The 26662-nt window shown below is 42.4% G+C and overlaps 1 protein-coding gene across 2 annotated transcripts; it reads right to left on the bottom strand.

Moving 5' to 3' along the window:
- Positions 1–2725: 2725 nt before the first annotated feature.
- On the bottom strand, positions 2726–8787 carry LOC118384489 (alpha-2,8-sialyltransferase 8F-like). 2 transcript variants are annotated; one of them, XM_052518684.1, is made up of 7 exons: positions 8521–8787; positions 6285–6368; positions 6041–6118; positions 5215–5359; positions 5007–5119; positions 4813–4905; positions 2726–4652 (listed from the first exon to the last, which is right to left on the bottom strand). In XM_052518684.1, the coding sequence occupies exons 1-7, from the start codon at positions 8523–8525 to the stop codon at positions 4175–4177; spliced, it is 996 nt and encodes a 331-aa protein (XP_052374644.1). In that variant the 5' UTR covers positions 8526–8787; the 3' UTR covers positions 2726–4174. The 2 variants fall into 2 exon arrangements, with proteins under 2 accessions (XP_052374644.1, XP_035626969.1); XM_035771076.2 differs by having other exon boundaries at positions 8072–8786.
- Positions 8788–26662: the final 17875 nt, after the last annotated feature.

Here is a 26662-nt window from a genome sequence, read left to right as displayed (position 1 = left end):
TCCAACTGCTCTTAAATACAAGTAAAACTAAATGCATGCTCTTCAACCGATCGCTGCCTGCACCTGCCCGCCCGTCTAGCATCACTACTCTGGACGGTTCTGACTTAGAATATGTGAACATCTACAAATACCCAGGTGTCTGGTTAGACTGTAAACTCTCCTTCCAGACTCACATCAAACATCTCCAATCCTAAGTCAAATCTAGAATTGGCTTCCTATTTCGCAAACAAAACATTCTTCACTCATGCTGCCAAACATATCCTCGTAAAACTGACCATCCTACCAATCCTCAACTTCGGCGATGTCATTTACAAAATAGACTCCAATACACTACTCAATAAATTGGATGCAGTCTATCACAGTGCCATCTGTTTTGTCATCAAAGCCCCATATACTACCCACTACTGCAACCTGTACGCTCTCGTTGGCTGGCCCTCGCTTCATACTCGTCACCAAACCCACTAGCTCCAGGTCATCTACAAGACCCTGCTAGGTAAAGTCCCCCTTATCTCAGCTCGCTGGTCACCATAGCAGCACCCACCTGTAGCACGCGCTCCAGCAGGTATATCTCTCTGGTCCCCCAAAACCAATTTTTCCTTTGGCCGCCTCGCCTTCCAGTTCTCTGCTGGCAATGACTGGAACGAACTCCAAAAATCTCTGAAACTGGAAACACTTATCTCCCTCACAGAGCAGCTCATAGATTACTGCACCTGTACATAGTCCATCTATAATTTAGCCCAAACAACTACCTCTTCCCCTACTGTATTTATTTATTTATTTACGTTGCTCCTTTGCACCCCATTATTTTTATTTCTACTTTGCACATTCTTCCACTGCAAATCTACCATTCCAGTGTTTTACTTACTATATTGTATTTACTTCGCCACCATGGCCTTTTTTTTGCCTTTACCTCCCTTATCTCACCTCATTTGCTCACATTGTATATAGACTTATTTTTCTACTGTATTATTGACTGTATGTTTGTTTTACTCCACGTGTAACTCTGTGTTGTTGTATGTGTCAAACTGCTTTGCTTTATCTTGGCCAGGTCGCAATTGTACATGAGAACTTGTTCTCAACTTGCCTACCTGGTTAAATAAAGGTGACATAAAGATGAAATAAAAAAAAACAACAACATTGAAATGGTGTGGAAAGCATATTGGAGTGGGGTTGAAGAAAAGTATTTAAGGGATAATCAACTAGGGTTTATGTGTTCCATGGAAAATAATGAACGAGGTGGAAGGTGTGTTCCATGACCCGCTAGGTGAGTGGAACTGACCTTCCACTGAATTGCATTATTTTCCAGAGAACGCATAGAGCCCCGAGTTGATTATCCCTTTTATACCATGACTATAATTGAACACATTTGCGTTAGAAATGTGTTCATTTGACGCAAGAAATGTGTTCAACATCCACTGAAGTAGCTAGCAAGTTTACTAGATAGCTACAGTAGTTGCCGTGGTAACCAAACAAACAGACTTGCTAGTTTAGCCAATCAAACCATCAGTCTGAGTTTACCACTATGAAAATCTAATTAAAAAATGACAATAGTGTTTTCATTTCGACTTTTGCTTTCAAAAGCAGTCCAAACATAGAACATGTAAGAATGAACTATAGCCATTGAATTCTACCTTCCAAACATATCTTGCATTATAGGGAAATAATACAAGCTCTAGAATGAATGCCCTTCTTACCCATGCATCTAGTTTTAACCTATTACTTACAGCAGCTACGGTGCTAATAAGTGAACTGTCAATCCTGCATCCCCCCCACCACTCCCTTGCTAATGTTGTTATTTAGTAACAGCACAGTTTCTTTACTGTCACCATGGTCACAGGGGGAGAGTATTTGTTGTTATAAGGCTTTGACTTGTGAGAGCTGGTAACCATGGAAACCCTTTTTGAAAAAGGACTCCCCAGAAATGTTTATGGGTGTCATCACTTCCCTGGTCTCCTTCTGTTCCCCCTTCTGCGTTTTTGCCCAAGGCTTCTGTGTCTGGGAGGTTGTGTTGCATTGTGCCAGTGTGGGCATGGCACGACCCAGAGAGCCAACCGGGAGACTGAGGCCTGAGACTGAGGCTGTTGCCCAGCCATCTCTGTGCTACATCCAGGACTGTCAAATGGTACAAAGAACCAGAATGGAAGAGATCTCTGTTTGAAGGGTTATGTAACATCAGTGTGTTTATGTTATTTATAAAACACACTGTGCCAGGTCACTTTCAAACACTGGACTAACATTGGACTAATGACACTCCCTAGATCCTTTTCACATTTGTTTTTAAATTATGTGCAAAGACAATTTCGTGCTCCAGCATCATTACTCTGAGTTAGTTTGGTAAGAACCCCACTTTGTTGTTATTTTATGTTTACAGAATCATTGAAACACTGTTTTTCTGTCCCAAAATGTATTTTGAAATGATGAAACAAATAGTGTTGGTATAGTAGTAGGGTCATTCCAGGAAACGAGTCCCTTCTGGTGACCTAATGAGACTCTTAAGGAAATGTTCTCTAAAGTTGTGGGAACATTTGTTGTTAGCTGGGTTTTGGATAGTCTAACTTGGAGAGAAAATAAACGGTTTTATTTCACTTAATTTGAACATTCTGTCATGAAGAGCACATGTTCAACTTGATAAAAATCGTGTTTTCCCATCATAAGAGGTTGAATAAAAAAATGACTATGGTTTGTGCCTATTAAGTGCCAAATAAAGTATCGGGGTTAACCGCAACAGGGTATACCATTTAATCTGAAATCAGCCATTTCTCCTTGTGACAGGAGGAATGGAAGCTTGTTGTGTGAAACAGAGAATGGCACTTGAAATAAAGCATTTTACAAAATGTATTTTTTTAAAATAATTTTAGCCTGTTCCTATATGGGTAACAGGGTTGACATGTCATGTTCAACCCACTCAGTTTTCCAACACAAAACACCAGAAAATAGCCAAAAAGAGTAGAAGCAGCTCTGCTTTTACACTATGATTTGACTATTAGATATTCAATGTTTCTTTTCAAAAACATTTTTAAAGGAAATAGTTTCACCATATTAAAACGAGAGTTCAGTTCACGTAACAGGGTTGACCTTAAAATGACGACCAAGTTTGTTGTTTTTTTTACCTTAAAATTAATAACTAAATCATGTGAAATAAATAATCATCTTCAGAAATTACTTTGTTAAAGAAATAAAATAACTAAGGGCTTTACAATGATGGTGAAAATTGGTTAAGTGGGGTTAAGTGGGTTAGAATCTTTCTTGAAGTCACAGAGGGTGCACAAAGGGAGATCTAAAATTCAGAAGTCTTTATTCATTTAAAAAAATATGATTTATTGAAGTTTCCATGTGGTCTATATTAAAGGGCACTTCATTTAATTTAACAGTCTTTTAAAATTCAACATTGGTGCACAATTTCTACTTAAAATATCAAAGAGACAAAAAGGGGATTCATTTCATGGAAGGACCCAGTACCACATTGAATGTATTATACACTATGTCATAATGAGATATAACACATTTAATCATCATTGATATTAAATAGAAATCTGAATGTAACAGTCCAGCTAAAGATTGCCCAATCCAGGAGGTATTAGATTGACATGACCATACATTCAACTCTTAAAGGCTCACATGTGTTTTTGGCTAGGGTCAGGAATGTGAGTCATATTAGGCACTACACTGACCCCCTCTGTAGTTGGGAAGGCCTCATCTAACCATACATGTTCCAAAACACTTTGTATTTAAGTCCAACAAAACAAAAAAATCTCTAGATTCCAGCTAGAACACTTGATGATAAATACATAATTGTACACCTATACAGTATATGATATGCATATTTCATGTATTTACACCCATTTTGGGTACAGTACAAATTATTTGATTGCAGATCAACCTGTTCTGCAGACTCTCACACTGAGAATCTACAAGCGGCTGCTGGGGAGACTAACTGTCCCAGTCTCTCCCTTGCTCCTCCACTGTGACCAGACATACGTCACATAAAACATGCCCCTGTGCTGAATACAAGAGTGTTCTGGGCCAGTCGGGGCCATCCTATCTGGCAGGTAGCAAAGACATGACTGGGTAAGTGCATGACTGGGTAGGACTCCAGAGAGAGCCTATAGGAGGGCCCTATGTCCCTGTTGTGTCTGTCCTAGCTGTAGGTAAAGTTCCGGTAAAGGGGTGGGGCCTACCTGGCCATGGGCGCACACTCCCCCAGGTGTATCCTGAGCACGCCCTGGCTGTGGAGTCTAAGCAGGTGGTCAAACTCAGCGGGCATAGCGTGCACCGTCTTCTTACTCTGCCTGTCGTCGTAGTAATGGTTGGTGAGGGACTGGTGTCGGAGGGGGTGTTCATTAAATGGCCAGAACCCATAGAGATGCACGTTGGCGCACAGCTCCAGCGCCAGGCTAGCCACGATGAGTCCTGTGCTGAGGCGTACCGTCCGCAGGCCCTGGCCCTGCCAGAAGTGCGCCAGACTCTGTAGGTACTCTGGGTTGAGGAAGACAGGCCGCAAGGGGCTGTCAAAGTCCTGGATGGTGTAGAGGGCCCGCAGAGACACAGGCGTGTTGGGGCCATACGAGAAGGCTGGCAAGAGCATCAGGGAGTCGCCATAGCTACGCAGGCTCTCCACGAAGGGCCGACGACGCTCCTGCAGTCCCCCATATCTGAGAGAGGATGGTATGGAGAGAAAAAGAGAGCGGTGAAGAACAGCTGGAGGAGATGAATTTGACCAGCACCAGAATATATGATCAGGTAATTTCTTAATCCACCATAAAACACCAGGTGATAAGCAGTATTAGAAGCCCAATGAACTCCGAAACTCACTTCTCCATGAGGATGCTGGGATTAGCTGTCACCAGGTCTGTCTTGTTGCCCACGTCTCTCTCATAGCCGTTCTCCAGAGGAGGGAGATTACACCTGAGAAAGGGAGACATAGAGGGAAGTGGTCAGTGAATTTGTTTCTAACAATGTTTGAGAGGAAAGGGTCATTATTGTGGAGTAATTTTTCTGTCTCACACCTGATAACAAACTGGGCGGAGTCGATTTTCTCTCCACAGCTGCTATTAGCTAGGATTCCCCCATTCCCAACAACAGAACACGTATCCCATGTTGTATTCACAAAAGGATTCTCCTGTAGGCAACACATGTGTCATGTCACTCTCTTTCTTAAACACACACTCACACACACTAATCATTGAGGTGACACTCTGGACCAGCTCAACAAACCTTAGCAAAGGTGCTGAACAGTTCAGGGGTCACCTGAAGAGGCTTCCTCTTCTCTCCATCGTACACAACCTTTGACCCCAGAGGAGTGTTGGCCTGTGTCACCATAGCCTTGGTAAGTCCATGACATCTTTTACTCAGAAGAGACCTGAGAACACAACAATAACCTTTTGATTATAAGATAAAGACACAGTATTAAAAGTGAACTGTAAATGAGTAATGTACTTCAAACACACATTTCTCCTATTTTGAAACAGTCTGTTTGATAAGTTAGGTATAAAAACCTACTGGTGATAAATGTAAGAAAATATCAGATATAGGAATACATAAACAAGGCCTCATCTTCATCTTGATATAAATATACAAACTGGAAAGGAATGTTTATTGAAAAGTATTGTCTTTTAGAATGTCCTTCCTTTCAAGTGTTTATTCATTTACAAAGCTCCTTACAGTTCTCTTTGGTGTTGTTTGGTGTGGTTGAAGTCTCTGTATACTCAGCTTCCTGTCTCCGCTAGAATTAGCCCGCGGAGACAGGAAGCTGAGGAAGATAGCCTTGAGAAGGGAAATACCCATTGACTGACTGACGCAATGTGTCGCAACAATCTTACATAACGCTGACCTCTACTTCTACTGCTACTAACAGCATGAAGAAGTAAACGCTATCATTTCACAGGTCACTTCCACGTGCTTTGCATCTCATTCTTCTAGGAGTAGAAAGGAAACATCCCCTTTGTTATGGTTAGTGACCCTCACAGAGTGGTCTTTGGCTCATCTTGGCTGGCTTTTAGTGGGGTTCAGAGTCTGGGTTTATAGTGTGGTGATGTTTCACCTGAAATTTCTGAACTTGTCCTCCTGCTTCTTCCAGCTGTGAGAGTAGCGCTCCACCACTTTTTCAGTAACTGTATCCCTTTGACACACACACAGACACACACACACACACCACACAGACACAACACAGAACATGCAGTTATGAACCATGTAATGAAGTTAAGAACAGTAGAGAGACCGATGAGGTGGTTGTTGAGCAGACAGGATTGTGGGTAGTGGTTGCCAGGGCGTGTATCTAGTCTCACCTGCAGCCCTTGCATGTTCCGGAGGGGACTGGCCCAGAGTTCATAATAGGATCTTTGTGGGGGGGTCTGCCAGGTTGAACATTGCTATGTACACCAACAGGGACAAGAGGAAGACAGAGAGAATAGAAGGATGAGTAGACCTCTGTTTGAACCCAGTACACCACTTATCTTGTCAACGCTTGTATAGCTGCATTGTTTGCTGTTGTATTTGCAGTGTATTGCTTGAGTTTACCATGTTACCTTCTTTGAATTAATTGTGCTGATGTGGTAATTTACAGTGTGTTTACATTAAACCAATAGCTGAATGTTGTGCATACTATAAACAACAACCTGGTGAGCTAAAGGGTTACTGAAGGGTAAACACAGCTGTTTAAGCGTGTTTTATTGTTCAAACAGGAAACCCGAACGCTTGAAGGAGTTTTACAGCAGCATTACAAACGGCAGTGCCAAACCCAAATTAGCTGAAAGACAAGGGACTTTATCAAAAACAGTCTGAGAAGAAATCCAAGGTCAAAGGTCAAGCCTGAATTTACTACATACAGATAATCCCCCTTGAAATGAGCTATAAAGAGATATTTTAAGAACACACCACAGAGGGTACATGGGTTTCCCTGCTCCACAATGTGACACTCTTGTAGACAGTTATTTATGGCGGGATAATTGTCATATCCTGCAGATGGTGAATGTCAAACAACACTTAGTTCTATGATTAATCTGAATCTAACGTCACATTCAGCAGTTAGTTTTATCGAGACGTGACTGGGGGGGGACCGTCTCTCAAGTGTCAGTGTCACAGAAGGGCAGACACTAAGCTACAACAAGCCAACAGTGTGGTGTTCCACAAGCGTGTTTTGGTAACAGCACGGGAAGACCTTTTACAGTGACTTCTCGATCTCAATCTCTTGTTCTCGTTCCCCTTTCACTTACTTATCTTCGCCTGCCTACAGGCAACATCTTCCTGTCCCGCAGGAAACAGATCACTATTTCAAATCAACGTCTAACAGAGCACACCTACAAGCACATGCTAGGTTCGTATGTTTTTATAAAACAATGGGTCGAGGGGAGATTTTTTTTGTATGAGCATGATATTTCAAAATGCACCAACGTTGAGCCTTCCATGTGCCTTTGCAACACCCTCCTCTTATTCTACCTACACTGTCAAATAAACAGTTGAGTTCGCTTCAGCACAAGTTGTAAAATTAGAACAGGTTGTCCAGAGTCCATTAATAGTGGTCTGGTTTAAATCCACAGTCAGTTAAAGACTTTGGGATTTATGATCTGAAATACATCAGCTCTGCTGGGGCACAAACAGAAGTTTCTCTCTCTCTCTCTCTCTTTCTCTTTTCCACCACATAATCAGGGTGTGTCAGTGGTTTAGTTAAGATACCCACAGTAACAAGCATTGAGAAAAAACAACCATTGCTCTGAGGAGAGAGAGAGAGAGAGAGAGAGAGAAGAGAGAAAAGGGGAGTTGGTGGAGGGGGTACCAGTGAACAGGCATAACCACCAACACTAAACATATCATATTTCACCCCCTGCACAACTCTTACCTTGTTCCAGTAGAGCAGCTACTCACACCAACCGATGTGAAACAATCACACATTAAAAGCAAAAGTGTGGAGACTCACTCCCTTCTGTCCTCTCTGTGCCTGTCTGGAGTATATGATGCTAGCTACAACCAGCCAGGCCTAATCCCCAAACCTAGCCCGTGGCTAAAGGCTCCAACACCTGCCCAGTCGAGAGGGAGGAAGTTGGGGAGAAGGGATGTGAAAGGGAGTGGGACTCACCGGTCTCTGAAGACATACCAGACGAGTGCAGTCAGGACAGTCCCCAGGATGGACAGGGTGAGCATAAAGCAGAACAGTCCCCTCATGCCTCTCTCCCCCTACTACGTCCTCTGGCTGGCCCTCTTCTCTCTCTCTCCCTCTCTTCTAGTGTCCCTCACTCAGCACTGACACATTAGTTTGTTTTGGCACCTTTCCCCTCTTTCATTTTCTTTTTTTTACCTCTCATGCACCCTCCTCCCTCCCTTGCTTTTTCTCCCCGATTGTACTTCACTGCTCACTCTCGCTCTTTCTGACTGGTTAATCTTTCTGTCTCACTCACTCACTCCCCCTCCTTTTCCACCCTCTCTTTCTCTCTCTCTCTCTCCCACTCGCTCTCTTTCTGAGCGTTTCCAGGCACACCGCTTCTGTAAGCAGGCTATCATATCTCTGTCTGTGCCCTATAAAAATACCTCATGCGCCTCTCTCCTTTCTTTCTCTCCTTTCCCCCCTCTTTTCTCCCTCTCCACTCGGCTCCTGTAGAACTACAATATCCGTCTTGTCCTCACGCCTTCCTTTACGTAGATTGATGTGTCTTGTTTCCTTTCATCTCTCTTTCTGGCTTTCTCTTTCTCACTCCTCCATTGAGAGCACACCATGCTCTTACTTTCTGTCCACTGTAGTCCCAGAGCTCAAGCTGTTGCTCCTTCTGCATTTTCCAACCCCACCCCTGAGCCCCAGCCTTCTCTGCACTTTCCCCCTCCCTCCCTCTCTTCCTGTAATATCCGTCCCACCCCCATCCGAACCCCCTCTTCTCTCCCCTGCTCTGCATGTAGAGCAGCCAGTAATATAATTCCCTGGTACTGAATTAGCCCAGGGTCTGCCTCTTGACTTGTGTGTGTAGTGTATGTACGTGTGTGTGTGTGTGTGTGTATGTGTTGTGTGAGCGTCTGTTTGGCAGGGATTTATTTTTCCCCTAGCCAATGATGGTCAGAGTAGGCTAGGGGAAGGGGCTATCGGCCAATCAGATCGACGGTTTCCCTGTTCTCTATCTCGTGCCCTTCCTTGACTGCCCCGTTCCATATCTGGCTGGCTCTGCAAGTTTACTTTCCAGGTGGTTTGCAGGCTCAAGCTCAACTTTGTTTACAGCATCAGGCATCAGTTCTAAGAAGCTATTAATTAATACAACTGTTCTCACCCTGAGAGATGATGAGAGAGAAAGAGGGAGAAAAATATATACTTTGTGTACAACGCAAAACCCCAAACAATGCATGCAGAGCAGAATTAGGACTATATCTGCTAGTTATCAAAATGTAATTCTACAACCACCTAAAAGGAAGCAATGCCCACACATTCCACCACAAAGGTTCTGGGGCTCTGTTCACAAACACAAACAGACCCTACAGAGCCCCAGGCCAGCAAAACAATTAGTCCCAACCAAATTATGAGAAAGCAAATATATAACTATTTGACACACTGGAAAGAATCAACCAAAAAACAGAGCAAATTGGTATGCTATCTTTTCCTAAACAGATAGTACACAGTGGCAGAATAACTGACCCCCGTGACTGATGCAAAATTAAGAAAATCCTTGACTATGTACAGACTCAGTCAGCATAGCCTTGCTATTGAGAAAGGTCTCCATAGACAGACCTGGCTCACAAGAGAAGACAGGATATTTGCACACTGCCCACAAAAGGAAGTGGAAACTGAGCTGCATTTCCTAACTTGCTAAATGTATGACCATATTAGTGACACATATCTCCAATAGATCACACAGACCCACAAAGAACTTGAAAACAAATCAAACATAGATCAATTCAATGTGCAATCACACAGCAAGATTTGTGGCCCGTTGCCATGAGGAAAGCGCAACCAGAGGAGCACATTGTAAATACCACCAACATTTCTCTTTTTTTAATCTTCCACCACTATTCGTATTACAACTATTTACCCATTGCTAAAACACTGATAATATAACACTTAAAATGCATTTTTGAAACCTCTTTGAATGCAATGTTTACTGTTCATTTCTAATAATTTTGTTAAATATGTTTCTTCTCACTTTTGTTTATTGTTTATTTCACTTGCTTTGGCAATGTGCACGTATGTTTCCCATGCTAGAGTGGTAGAGGGCTCAGGGATGAGTAGTCTGTGCTGATGAGCTGTGTGTGATGAGAACCTGTTTGTGACATAGCACTGGAGCCGGTTCAATCACCCGGGAAACTAAAGCAACACCCCCAAAATGACTGAGAGGAAGAAAGAGCGAGGAAGGAAGAAAAAAAGAAAGTGAGAAACAGATGTCCTGAGGAATAATATTGGTTTGTATGGGATCCTGTTGCTTTGTATGAAACCTGTCTCCATCTCTCTCCTGTTCTGGTGGAGAGAGGGGGGAGTGTGGAATACAGAGGCAAAGAGGTGGAGGATAATGTTCAGGGTTTGGCTTTAGGAAAACCGTAGGCACAATGAACAATAAACACCTAGCTAATAGAGGCCACACCGAAATCATGTGTATTATACACCATGTTTTCAAAAGTATGTGGACACCCCATCAAATTAGGGGATTTGGCTATTTTAGCCACACCCGTTGCTGACAGGTGTATAAAATCTAACACACAGCCATGCAATCTCCATAGACAAACATTGGCAGTAGAATTGCCTTACCGAACAGCTTAGTGACTTCAACATGACAATATCATAGGATGCCACCTTTCCAACAAGTCAGTTCGTCAAATTTTTTGGCCTGCTAGAGCTGCCCTGGTCAACTGTAAGTGCTGTTATTGTGAAACGTCTAGGAGCAACAACGACTCAGCCAGGAAGTGGTAGTCTACACAAGCTCACAGAACGAGACCACAGAGTGCTGAAAATCACCTGTCCTCGGTTGCAACACTCACTTCCAAGTTTCAAACTGGCTCTGGAAGCAACGTCAACACAATAACTGTTTGTTGGGAGCTTCATGAAATGGGTTTCCATGGCCGAGCTGACGCACACAAGCCTAGGATCACCATGCGCAATGCCAAGTGTCGGCTGGAGTGGTGTAAAGCGCTTCAAAGAGCAGTGGAAATGCGTTTTCTGGAGTGATGAACCACGCTTCACCATCTGGCAGTCAGACAGACAAATCTGGGTTTGGCGGATGGCAGGAGAACGTAACCTGCCCGAATGTATAGATGCCAACTGTAAAGTTGGGTGGAGAAGGATAAATGGTCTGGGGCTGTTTTTCATGGTTTGGCTAGGCCCCTTCTTCCAGTGAAGGGAAATCTTAACGCTACAGCATACAATGACATTCTAGACAATTCTGTAATTCCAAGTTGGTTGCAATCAGTTTGGGGAAGGCCCTTTCCTGTTTCAGCATGACAATGTCCCTGTGCACAAAGCGAGGTCCATACATAAATGGTTTGCCGAGATTGGTGTGGAAGAACTTGACTGGCCTGTACAAAGCCCTGACCTCAACCCCAATCAAACATCTTTGGGATGAATTGGAATGCCGACTCCGAGCCAGGCCTAATCGCCCAACATCAGTGCCCGACCTCACTAATGCTCTTGTGGCTGAATGGAAGTCCCTGCAGCAATGTTCCAACATATAATGGAAAGACTTCCCAGAAGACTGGAGGCTGTTATAGCAGCAAAGGGGGGACCAACTCCATATTAATGCCCATGATTTTGGAGTGAGATGTTCAACGAGTAGGTGTCCACATACGTTTGGTTATGTAGTGTATGTGATCAGATTTTATCAACAAGAGATAAGTCCTGTCTTTAACTTCCAGGGAAAAGCCCCATTGATTATGAGTAGGGCTCTGTCTTAATAGCTACCGTTAATCTGGGAAGTTGCCCAGTAGGCTGGACTGTGCAGTCTTAAGCTCCCAAAACAATAGAGCTCTAAGAGAGGTTCTCCTGGCACATCTCACAGTATGCCCCTGCCCATGCAAAGATCCTGCTCAGTTATATAAGGGCACTAAATGTGCTACATTATGATTATGTGCAGTAAGGCTAATAAAAGATCATGAAGATCGGTCTGCTAATAACACACACTAGGACTAATAGTGTTGCTAATGTTGGAGCTCACTGAGGCAATGAGGGAGCATAAGGGCAATCTGACAGTGCTATTAGCTAGCTCTGTGTAGGCAGGGAGGAAGGTGAATGGGTGAGTTGTGTAATGTTTTTGTGTACAATGACTGGTGTCTCTATGCTATGCTAGGCTCATGGATTCAGTGATTTATGTAAGCAGCTGGGCCTCCCATGGGGAATGTTTGCTATGTGTGTGCTGTGTGTTCCATTGGCCTAAGCCGCTGTACCATCTGGGCTTGACGGTGGTCAGGAGGAGGGGTGGATGTTATGTCCTTCTAGTTCCGTTGTGTCATTTCCTATTGCAGACAGAAGAACGGACAGACAGACAGACGGACATACACGGACACACGCCGACTCTTCTATCTCCTATACACAGATAACAGTATTTCCTCTCAGATAATAATATGTATCCTTTCATGATAGAAGAGGGAGTTCTGGGAAAGATCTTTCTTCTTCAGACTGTATGAACTATGAACCTTGTGTAGACGCCAGATAAATGACTCAGCCCTAGAGCATAAGGCCTGTGTGGAGAAGTACACGGCAGCATGCATGCCTACAAAAATGATATGGTCGGAGAAGGACTGTGAAGCACTGATAAGAAAAGACAGCGCTAGCTTGGAACCCTAAAAACAACGAAAGTAGCAGGCAGCAACACTGAGTATATGATATGCTGATAGTAGAAGGAGGCAGTGTTCTCTCTCTCTCTCTCTCTCTCTGTCTCTCTCTCTGTCGCTCTCTCTGTTGATAAAAGTCTCATCTCATTTTCCCCGTGTTACATGCTGTCCCACACACAGCACTCCAAGCCACATTAATTCCTTCTTGTTCCAAGCAAAAATGCCTTTTTTCGTAGGGCACATTTCTAATCTTATTAAAGCCTCGCTCTCTGGGAACAACCTGCTCTCCTCTCCCCCGCCTCCCTCACTTCCACCGCCTGACTGAATAATTGATAAATTATCAATCTAATTCAATTGAGTATACTTTAAAGTGATTAATCTATTATTCAACAGAGAGAGGAGGAATCAGTCCAGTACACTCTCGATAAATTATCAAGATTTGTGAGTGTGTATGTGTGTGTTTACTGTTGACCTATTACAGTAGATTTGTGTATGGATAAAGGTCTGTTTGAGAGTTCTAGGTTTATCATGAATGGTTTTCTGTGTATTTAGGTGAGTGTATTTTGTACCTGTATATTTGTGTAAGTGTCCATAAGTGCTGCTGGTCTTGATTGTCAAGGTGTTGGTCAAGTGTTGCTGTGTATGTTTCCAGGCTGATATAGCCCAGCTGTTCCACACAGGGAGCCTGAGAAGGAGCTTAGCTGTGGGGGTGGGATGGAGGGATGGAGGGATGGAGGGGAGGGGCAATTACTTCCTGCCTGTGCCCATGTGACATCACACGGCATGGCTGAGCAGCTTCTGGATACAGGACAGACGGTAACAAAAGGACCCATTGTCCCCCCAGGAAAATCAAATCAAATCAAATTTTATTGGCAGCATGCACAGATTTAGCAGATGTTATTGTGGGTACAACAAAATGCTTATGTTCCGAGCTCCAACAGTGCTGTAATATCTAACAATACACACAAATCTAAAAACTAAAAGAATGGAATTAAGAAATATATAAATATTAGGACGAGCAATGTTGGAGTCCAGAGTATAAATATATACAGTGCCTTGCGAAAGTATTCGGCCCCCTTGAACTTTGCAACCTTTTGCCACATTTCAGGCTTCAAACATAAAGATATAAAACTGTATTTTTTTGTGAAGAATCAACAACAAGTGGGACACAATCATGAAGTGGAATGACATTTATTGGATATTTCAAACTGTTTTAACAAATCAAAAACTTAAAAATTGGGCATGCAAAATTATTCTATGCTTGAAGCCTGAAATGTGGCAAAAGGTCGCAAAGTTCAAGGGGGCCGAATACTTTCGCAAGGCACTGTATGTATATGATGGGATGTATAGACATTATGGACAGTACAGTGGCTTGCGAAAGTATTCACCCCCTGGGGGGGGTTCTAAAGTTAATTTTTCATTTCACCTCAGCAAGTTGGACTATTTGTATATGTCCATTACACGACATCCACATATAAAATCAATTTAAATTACAGGTTGTAATGCAACAAAATAGGAAAAACACCAAGGGGGATGAATACTTTTGCAAGGCACTGTGTTTGGATATAACATGTAGTATATCTGTAGAACACGTAGGACAGAATCGTATATGTACAGCAACAGTTAAATAGGATAGGCCTTGACTACAATACAGTATATCCAGTGTTTTTGGAAGTATTCAGGCCCTTTGACTTTTTCCACATGTTGTTACTTTGTTATTCTAAAATTGATAAAATGTAATGTTTTCCTCATCAATCTACACACAATACCCCATATTTCACATAGTGAAAACAGGTTTTTGAAAACAGAAATACCTTATTTACATAAGAATTCAGACCCTTCGCTATGAGACTCGAAATTGAGCTCAGGTGCAACCTGTTTCCATTGATCATCCTTGAGATGATTCTACAACTTGGAGTCCACCTGTGGTAAATTCAATTGATTGGACATGATTTGGAAAGGCACACACCTGTCTATATGAGGTCCCACAGTTGACAGTGCATGTCAGAGCAAAAACCAAGCTATGAGGTCGAAGGAATTGTCTGTAGAGATCTGAGACAGGAGGGCCCACAATGCAAATAGTCCGGGTAGACATCTGATTACCTGTTCAGGAGTCTTATGGCGTGGGGGTAAAAACTGTTGAGAAGCCTTTGTGTCCTAGACTTGGCACTCCGGTACCACTTGCCATGCGGTAGTAGAGAGAATAGTCTATGACTGTGTTAGAGGAATTTTATTCCTATATGTTCATTAAACAATTCAATTATAACAAAGCAAAACATCTGGTCCATTTCTAAGAATTTGTAAGATTCTTATTTGTATAAAATAGATAAAGATCAGTCTCAAGATTAACCTGTTAAGTCGACCCTCTACTTTTTCGAACATTCTGTTAAAAATCGCGCAACATTTCAGCGCCCTGCTACTCAGGCCAGGAATATAGTATATGCATATGATTAGTATGTGTGGATAGAAAACACTCAGACGTTTATAAAACTGGTTAAATCATGGCTGTGACTATAACAGAAAGTGTGTTTCATCGAAAAGTGCAGGAAAATCTGATCACTGAAAATGGAAATAAATATCCTTGCGCTACTTCCAGGAATTGTTCAAAGTGAACCGAATTAAATGAGGCTGAGGTTGCAGTGCCTACAGCTTCCACACGTTGTCTAGAGTCTTGTCATTTGATTCAGCTTTGATTCTTGGTCAAACCGAATCAAGGGAACCGATTCCCTCCGGTCTCCGACCGGATGTTTTGGTCGAGCTCTCTCCAGACATTTTTTCAAGACGGACACCTATAGAATTGACATCGCCTCCTGATGAATTGTATTGCTTATTAACGTGTACTAATACCTAAAGTTGCATTACAAAAGTATTTCGAAGTGTTTTGTGAAAGTTTATCGTCGACTTTTTGAATTTAAAAAAATGACGTTACGTTATGAAACGCTATTTTTTTCTGTTTATCACACAGTCTTCATAGATCGATATCTAGGCTATATATGGACCGATTTAATCGAAAAAAAGACCCAATAGTGATTATGGGACATCTAGGAGTGCCAACAAAGAAGATGGTCAAAGGTAATGAATGTTTTATATTTTATTTGTGCGGTTTGTGTAGCGACGACTATGCTAATTATTTTGTTTACGTCCCCTGCGGGTCTTTTGGGGTGTTACATGCTATCAGAGAATAGCTTCTCATGCTTTCGCCGAAAAGCATTTTAAAAATCTGACTTGTTGCCTGGATTCACAACGAGTGTAGCTTTAATTCAATACCCTCCATGTGTATTTTAATGAACGTTTGAGTTTTAACTAATACTATTAGCATTTAGCGTAGCGCATTTGCATTTCCAGAGCTCTAGATGGGACGCCTGCGTGCCAGGTAGGAGCAAGAGGTTAATAGCATTTATCCCCGAGAGCTCTGAACATAATCCCATGTAAATTAGTTTATATAACACACATTGCGTCCCTCCTCCACATTGCGTCCCTCCTCCTCCTGGATCATGTCAAAACTGCTTTTCAATTCAGTTGCAACACATACACATTGCTTATCTTCTGCTACCATATGTAACACAATCTACTGCACGCCCAACAGTTTCTCCCCTCCCTGGTTGGGGACCAGACATATTTCCTGTTGTTAGTTTCACTGTGGTCACGAGTTGTCTGTAGACCCTTCCTCTTGGCCTATGTAGCAACATATTCTTCAACAGACAACAGATAACTCTGTGAGTAATAACTCTACGCCAAATGTATACATTATTTAGTCATTATTGATAAAAATCCTTCAACAGACTGGGGTGGCTGGGGTTGTTGACCATTTTTAGGACCTTCCTCTGACACCGCCTGGTGTGAAGGTCCTGGATGGAAGGCAGCTTATCCCCAGTGATGTACTGGGCCGTACGCACTACCCTCTGTAGTGCACTGCGGTCATATGCCGAGCAAATGCCGTACCAGGCAGTGATGCAACCAGTCAGGATGCTCTCGATGTTGCAGCTTTAGAACCTTTTGAGGATCTCAGGACCCATTCCAAATCGTTTTAGTTTCCTGAGGCGGAATAGGCTTTGTCGTGCCCTCTTTACGACTGTCTTGGTGTATTTGGACCATTCTAGTTTGTTGTTGATGTGGACACTGAGGAACTTGAAGCTCTTAATCTGCTCCACTACAGCCCCGTTGATGAGAATGGAGGCGTGCTCGGTCCTCCTTTTCCTGTAGTCCACAATCATCTCCTTAGTCTTGGTCGCGTTGAGGGATAGGTTGTTATTCTGGCACCACATGGCCAGATCTCTGACCTCCTCCCTATAGGCTGTCTCGCCGTTGTCTGTGATCAGGCCTACCACTGTTGTGCGTTGGAAAACTTAATGATGGTGTTGGAGTCGTGCCTGGCCATGCAGTCGTAGGTGAACAGGGAGTACAGGAGGGGACTGAGCACGCACCCCTGTGGAGCTCCAGTGTTGAGGATCAGCGTGGCAGATGTGTTGCTACCAACCCTTACCACCTGGGGGAGACCCATCAGGAAGTCCAGGATCCAGTTGCAGAGGGAGGTGTTTAGTCCCAGGATCCTTAGCTAAGTGATGAGCTTTGAGGGTACTATGGTGTTGAATGCTGGGCTGTAGTCAGTGAATAACATTCTCAAGTAGGTGCTCCTTTTGTCCAGGTGGGAAAGGGAAGTGTGGAGTGCAATAGAGATTGCATCATCTGTGGATCTGTTTGGGCAGTATGCAAATTGGAGTGGATCTAGGGTTTCTGGGATAATGGTGTTGATGTGAGCCATTACCAACCTTTCAAAGCACTTCTTGGCTACGGATGTGAGTGCTACGGGTCTGTAGTCATTTAGGCAGATTGCCTTTGTGTTCTTGGGCACAGGGACTATGGTGGTCTGCTTGAAACATATTGGTATTACAGACTTAATCATGAACATGTTGAAAATGTCAGTGAAGACACCTGCCAGTTGGTCAGAACATGCCCGGAGCACACGTCCTGGTAATCCGTCTGGCCCCGCAGCCTTGTGTATGTTTACCTGTTTAAAGGTCTTTCTCACGTCGGCTATGGAGAGCGTGATCACACAGTCGTAAGGAACAGCTGATGCTCTCATGCATGCCTCAGTTTTGCTTGCCTCGAAGCGAGCATAGAAGTGATTTAGCTCGTCTGGTAGCCTCGTGTCACTGGGCAGCTCGCTGCTGTGCTTCCCTTTGTAGTCTGTAATAGTTTGCAAGCCCTGCCACATAAGACGAGTGTCGGAGCCGGTGTAGTATGATTCAATCGTAGCCCTGTATTGACGCTTTGCCTGTTTGATGGTTCATCGCAGGTGATAGCAGGATTTCTTGTATGCTTCCGGGTTAGAGTCCCGCACCTTGAAAGTGGCAGCTTTGCCCTTTAGCTCAGTGCGAATGTTGCCTGTAATCCATGACTTCTGGTTGGGGTATGTATGAACAGTCACTGTGGGGACGATGTCCTCGATGCACTTATTGATAAAGCCAGTGACTGATGTGGTGTACTCCTCAATGCCATCGGAAGAATCCTGGAACATGTTCCAGTCTGTGATAGCAAAACAGTCCTGAAGTTTAGCATCTGCTTCATCTGATTACTTTTTTATAGACCGAGTCACTGGTGCTTCCTGCTTTAATTGTTGCTTGTAAGCAGGAGGATAAAGTTGTGGTCGGATTTACCAAATGGAGGGCGAGGGAGAGCTTTGTACACGTCTCTGTGTGTGGAGTACAGGTGATCTAGATTTTTTTTCCCTTCTGGTTGCACATTTAACATGTTGATAGAAATTTGGTAGAACTGATTTAAGTTTCCCTGCATTAAAGAGCTGAGCTGTTGATTTGCAACTGCACTTTGCCTCTGTTCTGACATTTTTTTATTGCCTTATTGAGAGAATAACTGGACTGTCTGTACTCTACCATATTCCCAGTCACCTTGCCGAGGTTAAATGTGGTGGTTTGCACTTTCAGTATTGCACGAATGCTGCCATCTATCCACGGTTTTTGGTTTGGATCAGTTTAAATCGTCACAGTGGGAACAACATCCCCTATGCACTTCCTGATTAACTCAGTCACCGTGTCAGTGTTATTCTTAGAGGCAACCCAGAACATATCCCAGTCCACGTGATCAAACCAATCTTGAACCATAGACTCCGATTGGTCAGAACAACGTTGGACAGTCCTTACCATGGATACTTGAGTTTCTGGAGCAGGCGTGATCTGATTTGCCGAAGGGAGGGCGGGGGCCTTGTAGCCGTCCCAGAAAGGAGAGTAGCAATGATTGAGCGTTTTTGATGTGCGAGTAGAACCATTGTGGTTAAGCCTGAGGGGGAACATAAACGGCTGTGATGATGACTAAAGAAAATTATCCTGGCAGGTAATGCATTCAGCAATTGATTATGAGATATTCTAGGTCGGGTGAACGAAAGGACTTGAGTTCCTGTATGTTACCAAAATCACACCATTTGTAGTTAATCATGAAACACACACCTCCACCTTTATTTTTCCTGGAGAGTTCTTTATTCCTGTCTGAGCGCTGTACTGAAAACCCAGCTGGCTGTATGGACGGGGACAGTATATCTGGAGAGAGCCATGATTCTGTGTAACAGAGTATGTTGCAGTCCCTGATGTTTCTCTAGAAGGAGATCCTCACCCTTAGCTCATCTATTTCATTTTCCAGGGACTGAATATTAGTGAGTAAAATACTCAGAAACGGTGGATGGAATGCACACCTGAGTCGGACGAAAAGTCTCTTCCGAAAGCCTCTTCTCTGCTGGTGGCATCTTGGAGAAGCCTCTGGAATAATTGTAATCGCATTGGGGGGTTCAACAAAGGATCTAATTCAGGAAAGTTGTATTTCTGGTCAAAATTCTGGTGATGGCGCCGGAGGAGATGGCAGATGTTTTAAGGGCTCCTAACCAGTTGTGCTGTTGTGTGTGTTTTTTTGCGTTATTTGCAAATGTTTTGTACATATTGTTTCTGTCACATTTCTTATGACCGAAAAGAGCTTCTGGATATAAGGACACTGATTACTCACCTCGTACGGGACAAAGATGTTTTTCTGTTTGTTTTTGTTTCTTTCTTGAATTTTACCCTCTTTTTCTCCCCAATTTCGTGGTATCCAAATGTTAGTAGCTACTATCTTGTCTCATCGCTACAACTCCCATGCGGGCTCGGGAGAGACGAAGGTTGAAAGTCATGCGTCCTCCGATACACAACCCAACCTAGCCGCACTGCTTCTTAACACAGCGCTCATCCAACCCGGAAGCCAGCCACACCAATGTGTCAGAGGAAACACCGTGCACCTGGCAACCTTGGTTAGCGTGCACTGCGCCCGGCCCGCCACAGGAGTCGCTGGTGTGCGATGAGACAAGGATATCCCTACCGGCCAAGCCCTCCCTAACCCGTACGACGCTAGGCCAATTGTGCGTTGCCCCACGGACATCCCGGTCGCGGCCGGTTATGACAGAGACTGGGCGCAAACCCAGGTTCTCTGGTGGCACAGCTGGCGCTGCTGCGCCCTTAACCACTGCGCCACCCGGGAGGCCACAAAGATGTTTTTTTAAACGAGTCGGACACAAAGGATTTACTTCAGACACGAGACAAGGCCCGTCATTCACACGAAGAAGAGATGGAGATATCGGGGATGTACACAACCAAACAAAAGTTTGGGGTCACTTGAAAATGTTCTTGCTTTTGAAATATATATTTTTTCTTTGTCCATTAAAATAACTTAAAATTCATCAGAAATAGACATTGTTAATGTTGTAAATGAGTATTGTAGTTGTTTTTTTAATGGAATATCTACATACAGTGTGGCAAAAAAGTATTTAGTCAGCCACCAATTGTGCAAGTTCTCCCACTTAAAAATATGAGAGAGGCCTGTAATTTTCATGATAGGTACACTTCAACTATGACAGACAAAATGAGAAAATCACATTGTAGGATTTTTAATGAATTTATTTGCAAATTATGGTGAAATCACTGAAGTTGGAGACTTATATCTCCCTCACTAACTTTAAGTATCAGCTGTCAGAGCAGCTTACCGATCGCTGCAGCTGTACACAGCCCATCTGTAAATAGCCCATCCAACCAACTACCTACCTCATCCCATATTTCTTTTTGCTTTTCTGCTCTTTTGCACACCAGTATTTCTACTTGCACATCCTTATCTGCACATCTATCGCTCCAGTGTTACTTGCTCATTTGTAATTACTTCGCCACTATGGCCTATTTATTGCCTTACCTCCTTACTTAATTTGCACACACTGTATACAGATTTTTCTATTGTGTTATTGACTGTATGTTTGTTTATCCCATATGTAACTCTGTGTTGTTTTTGTTGCACTGCTTTGCTTTATATTGGCCAGATTGAAGTTGTAAATGAGAACTTGTTCTCAACTGGCCTACCTGGTTAAATAAAGATGAAATAAAATAAATATAAATATGATTTATGAATGCAGAGTAGTCAGAGATGTTGAACCTGAGAGTTCATTGAAAGAGCAACTATTCATAGAGAACATAATGATGTTAATAACTAATTGTTACAACCTGGCTCAAGATTGTAACAAAAAATGGGAAACCACATGCTGAGTAAAGGAATAACAAAATGTATTTATTTCACTGATAAAGTAAGCACTCACAACAATAATCAGATGAGGCATGAAGGTCAGTAAATTAGGTGTCAACTGCCAAAGCCACAATGAAACAACCAAAGGTATGCATGGAGAGAGGAATCAGTGGCTTTATGACACAGCTGAGTTTTCAGAGGTGTGCCCCGTCAGCACTGACGACCCTCCCAGCTCCACCCACCTCACCTACTCCGCCCACCAATCTCCTGCAGGGAGTAACCGCAGCAAATCCCAGGAGACAGAGGAGGGAGTGGCGGTCACAATCATGTATAGAGCATTTCACTAATTTCAGTAGAGGATTTCCTACCTGCCCCTGGATGAAGTGAAGCCTTGGCTCTCAGATAGTAGGTCCATCCTGCGCCTCACGGAGCCCAGACTAGGGTCTTCCCAGTATGAGAGGAGTTGCTAGAGTTATTGAAGAAACCATTTTCCATAAAATTAGAGCGAATTAAGATGGAATCTCAACGTAATTTATAACATCCTACAAAGCCTAGGGTATCCATCAAACTAATTATAATTGCGGGATTAATGTGATGTAAAATAATTGAAATACCTGGCATGAGAATATAATCTGTTTTTATTAAAAAGCGCAAGATCTGTTTCCTAGTCAATGAATGTCGATTTAACGCGTTGAATGGTAATCTATTCCTATTGCGCATGTGAGAATCTCTGCGGAGAAACGCTTGGACCTTGAATTAAGGCTATTTTCTAGGAATTGTGTCGTTATTATGTGCCTGGTGTTATGACTACAGACTATTGTAAATTGGGTTATTTGCGGGATTTCTTCGTGATTTCAATAGCATTGGATCTATTGTATTGACTAAAATCTAGGTTTCTGTTGGTAATTAAACTATTGGTATTTTTTTGCCAGGACAGATACAGTCGCCAGTGTTTGTTAAGATATATACTGAACGTTTTAACAGTTTGCTTAGTTCAAATCGAAAGGCTAATTTATTCAACATAAATAGCGAGCCGATTTCGATGTAACACGTTGTCTGTCACCTGAACGGTCTGCTGGAATAACATATTGAGAATGGAGTCCTATTTAAATAACTGAATTAAAGAAGAGACGGTTACCTAAATCGAATTATTTATAATAATAGCGAAAATGTTGTCTTTCTTTTTATGGATTGACTGATGTATTTTATAAATTTGGCGCATTCCATGTTACTTTTAAAGTCTTGGACATTTCATAAGTAGGAAGCTGAAAGAGAAGAGATAATTGTCAAGTTTGTTTTTAACCTTACGATAGAGGTAAGCGCAGAACGTTTTTTGATAATGGGTTATATTTCTTTCCTACTGGTAAGAATAGAATAGTTAGTCGTGCTTGCTGGGCTGTAAGGGATTCAGTGGGATATTTGCATATTTGTAATCATTTATGATTACATAAACTATAAAACCAAGCAACAGTAATACCAGAGAATTTGAGCAGAAGTTAATGTATTCTAACATTATAATCTGTTTCCATTACGTGGAACAGTGTCCAGTCATTAAAGTGGATTGCAGGTTAGTTTGGACAATTATGCTGATGAGACAGCAGCAACTTTTTAAAGATTCTATACTTGTTAAACAACAGATTTATATTTTTACTAAATTAATGCAACAGGTTGAAATGATTAGATTACTGGAAAGGGGTTAGGAGTTTGTTAATTGTTTATTTTAGGTGTCAGTTTCACTAAATGAAACACTGTATTATGAGGTTTTTGAGTAGGATTATTCCTTCCGGGACTGATGAAAGTCCCCTACAGTATGTACAGTGGGGCAAAAAGTATTGTCAGCCACCAATTGTGCAAGTTCTCCCACTTAAAAAGATGAGAGAGGCCTGTAATTTTCATCGTAGGTACACTTCAACTATGACAGACAAAATGAGGAACAAAATCCAGAAAATCACATTGTATGATTTTTAATGAATTTATTTGCCAATTATGGTGGAAAATAATTATTTGGTCACCTACAAACAAGCAAGATTTCTGGCTCTCACAGACCTGTAACTTCTTCTTTAAGAGGCTCCTCTGTCCGCCACTCGTTACCTGTATTAATGGCACCTGTTTGAACTTGTTATCAGTATAAAAGACACCTGTCCACAACCTCAAACAGTCACACTCCAAACTCCACTATGGCCAAGACCAAATAGCTGTTAAAGGACACCAGAAACAAAATTGTAGACCTGCACCAGGCTGGGAAGACTGAATCCGCAATAGGGAAGCAGCTTGGTTTGAAGAAATCAACCATGGGAGCAATTATTAGGAAATGGAAGACATACAAGACCACTGATAATCTCCCCCGATCTGGGAATCCATGCAAATCTCACCCCGTGGGGTCAAATTGATCACAAGAATGGCGAGCAAAAATCCCAGAACCACACGGGGGGACCTAGTGAATGACCTGCAGAGAGCTGGGACCAAAGTAACAAAGCCTACCATCAGTAACACACTACTCCGCCAGGGACTTAAATCCTGCAGTGCCAGACGTGTCCCCCTGCTTAAGCCCGTACATGTCCAGGCCCGTCTGAAGTTTGCTAGAGAGCATTTGGATGATCCAGAAGAAGATTGGGGGAATGTCATATGGTCAGATGAAACCAAAATAGAACCTTTTGGTAAAAACTCAACTCGTCGTGTTTGGAGGACAAAGAATGCTGAGTTGCATCCAAAGAACACCATACCTACTGTGAAGCATGGAGGTGGAAACATCATGCTTTGGGGCTGTTTTTCTGCAAAGGGACCAGGACGACTGATCCGTGTAAAGGAAAGAATGAATGGGGCTATGTATCGTGAGATGTTGAGTGAAAACCTCCTTCCATCAGCAAGGGCATTGAAGAGGAAACGTGGCTGGGTCTTTTAGCATGACCAGCCCAAGTCGCAGCAACTTTCAATGAATTGCAAATTATTGTTGGCTGTCTGCAGCAGCAGTAGTACGGGTTCGATAAACCAAACCCCAATTTATCACAAATGTTGGACAACATCAATCAACATCTCTCAATAAAAAGTGTACTGCCAGAAGTACAGAAAAGAGTGTATCTGAACAACGGTCAAAACAATTTGAGAAATGTTATTGTATATCCAATGTAATGACGCAGTTTTACGTTATTCCACAACAATCTACCTGCCTCTCGCAATTTACCCTGAAAATTAGTAGCCAACACAGCAACTAACTCTCTTCCTTACTTTCAGCATTTCAATTACGACTCCATTCCCAATACATTATTCAAACAGACATCGTCTTGCATCAAAATTCGCTTCGCCCTTATTTTAAGTTGAATGAATTAGTCTTTCAATTTGAACCAAACAAACTATTTAAAACGTTCAGTTTATATCTTATACAAACACTAGCGACTAAACCTTCTAGGCAAAACATACAAATAGTTTAAATACAATCAAAAACTCTGATTTTAGTAAAAGCATTTCCCGGGAACTGAACCCGGGCCTCCCGTGAGAATTTTACCACCTAACCACACATGCTATTTGGATAGCGAAGACTCTCCGCAAAATAAACCTATTTTTACAATTGTCTGTATTCGTAATTTAAAAGCCCAAGCTTTTCCTCAGCGAGGATTCTCATTAATCTCGCTCTCTTCTATCAGAATTTAGGAATACTTACTATTGTGACTCTTGATAAATTATTAGGTCTCACACGTGAGCGAATTATCGTTCCTTATGATTCTTGACTTGTTAAGGAACCTTTCCCTTGCTGATATTCTTACTATAATTTTGTCCTACGGTATATTCTCACAATCTACGTATATACCTCCTTTCCGTTAGTTTCCCTAGGTTCACAAATAGTTTACATTCATTTGTAATAGCCCCCTATATCTCGTCTCTTAATTGACCCACTAATATACTCTTGATCAGGTTCCACCTTAGATCCCAATATTAATTAGTTTACATTGGTAGTGCAGATAACCTAAGTCGTTTCGAACGTAAATCGGAGGACTTTTCCCTTCCTAGGTAGCTTCTAAATCAAATTCCTGTCTTCCAATTGCATAGGACACTACCTATATCAGGGTTCTCTACACAAAATTCTAAAGACAGGTCACCAGATCAGAATGCCCCATTGATTTTTAAAAATCAACGCCCAAACCACACAAGAGTCATTAACCATATTTCTCCAAATGTAGCCCGACCGTCAATTCCCCAAATAAAAGTTTTACTGAGCTTGTTTGTAGGCTGGGAAAAGCAATGTTCGTGAGATTCCGTCACCGTCTCTGTCAACCTTAGATATATATATATATCTCGGCCTGTTTTTTTAAACCCCAATTTTCACGGGCCAGGTCTTTAAATATCGGGTTAAGACCGGCCCGTGCACGGTTTTCGGCGTACTACCTTCAGACGACAGAGGCAGGCTTCCAATTTATTTGCGAGAGCTCTCAAGTTTTCACAAATACATTCCTTCTTCTACCATCCTAAACGACGCACATACATACATACATACATACACACCAACATGGATTTTCTCAGTCTAACCAGTTTTACAACCCCTCAGCTGACAGTTCCAGGCACCCCCAGACACCATAACCCTGGAGGAGCCCGCCCTGTCCTCTTATCTCCACATACATTCCTTTCTTCCTAGCTACATGCCATATAACCCCTTCCTAATGAACAAACATTACAAGAAAAACGGGGTAGAATTCTTGCCAGTTATAGTGCAGTATACCTCAGTCATTATAGATAAAAAAATCCCATAACACAATGGGAGTCATAGACTGACTAGTGTTGCGAAGTAGGTGCCACAGTGACCACAGAGAACGTAGCAGATTCTACAGGATCTGTTTTGTACAACAGGTAGTCCAGTCCTACCAGGGGTGATGTAATGATAGCTTATTCCAGAGGAAACCCCACTAAAAGGATTGAAAGCGCACAAGTCATACAGCTTTTCATTTTGTACTTGCAAATGTTTGATAATTTCATCAAATAAACAATTTCACCATTGGCTTTAGATGAGTCAGCTATTGTAAAGCTGAAAAGTACATTCTTATTCCATTCCTTTACTTAGATGTGTATATTGGGTAGTTGTGGAATTTGTAGATATTGCTATATTGTTGAAACTATACTCAAGCATTGCCCTACATTCGCATTAACATCCGCTAACCAAGTGTGTGACTAATAAAATTGGATTTGAAAAGGGTAGGGATACTGTCAGACAATAAAGGGTACCACATACAACTACACCCCGCATATCCAAACCACTTGAATATCACCAACACATCACATTCTAACACCTTGTGGCACATGTGACAGTTTTACCAACTGTCCTCATAGCTCAACAATGTGGATTCACAAGTTAATAAAAATACAAAGATTCTTAGCTCATCATACAGCAAATGTAAGGTCATGTAAG

The sequence above is a fragment of the Oncorhynchus keta genome, chromosome 5, assembly GCF_023373465.1.
Source record: "Oncorhynchus keta strain PuntledgeMale-10-30-2019 chromosome 5, Oket_V2, whole genome shotgun sequence".
Classification (NCBI taxonomy): domain Eukaryota; kingdom Metazoa; phylum Chordata; class Actinopteri; order Salmoniformes; family Salmonidae; genus Oncorhynchus; species Oncorhynchus keta.
Note: the sequence above shows the minus strand (reverse complement) of the source record. Positions and strands in the feature narration are given on the sequence as shown.

Excerpts from the sequence above, each read along its gene's own strand:
- LOC118384489 (XM_035771076.2), bottom strand. The coding sequence starts at position 8,157 with ATGAGGGGACTGTTCTGCTTTATGCTCACCCTGTCCATCCTGGGGACT. Across the intron at positions 5,120-5,214 it reads TGTTCAGCACCTTTGCTAAG|GAGAATCCTTTTGTGAATAC; the intron begins GTTTGTTGAGCT and ends TGTTGCCTACAG. Across the intron at positions 4,906-5,006 it reads TCCGCCCAGTTTGTTATCAG|GTGTAATCTCCCTCCTCTGG; the intron begins GTGTGAGACAGA and ends TCCCTTTCTCAG.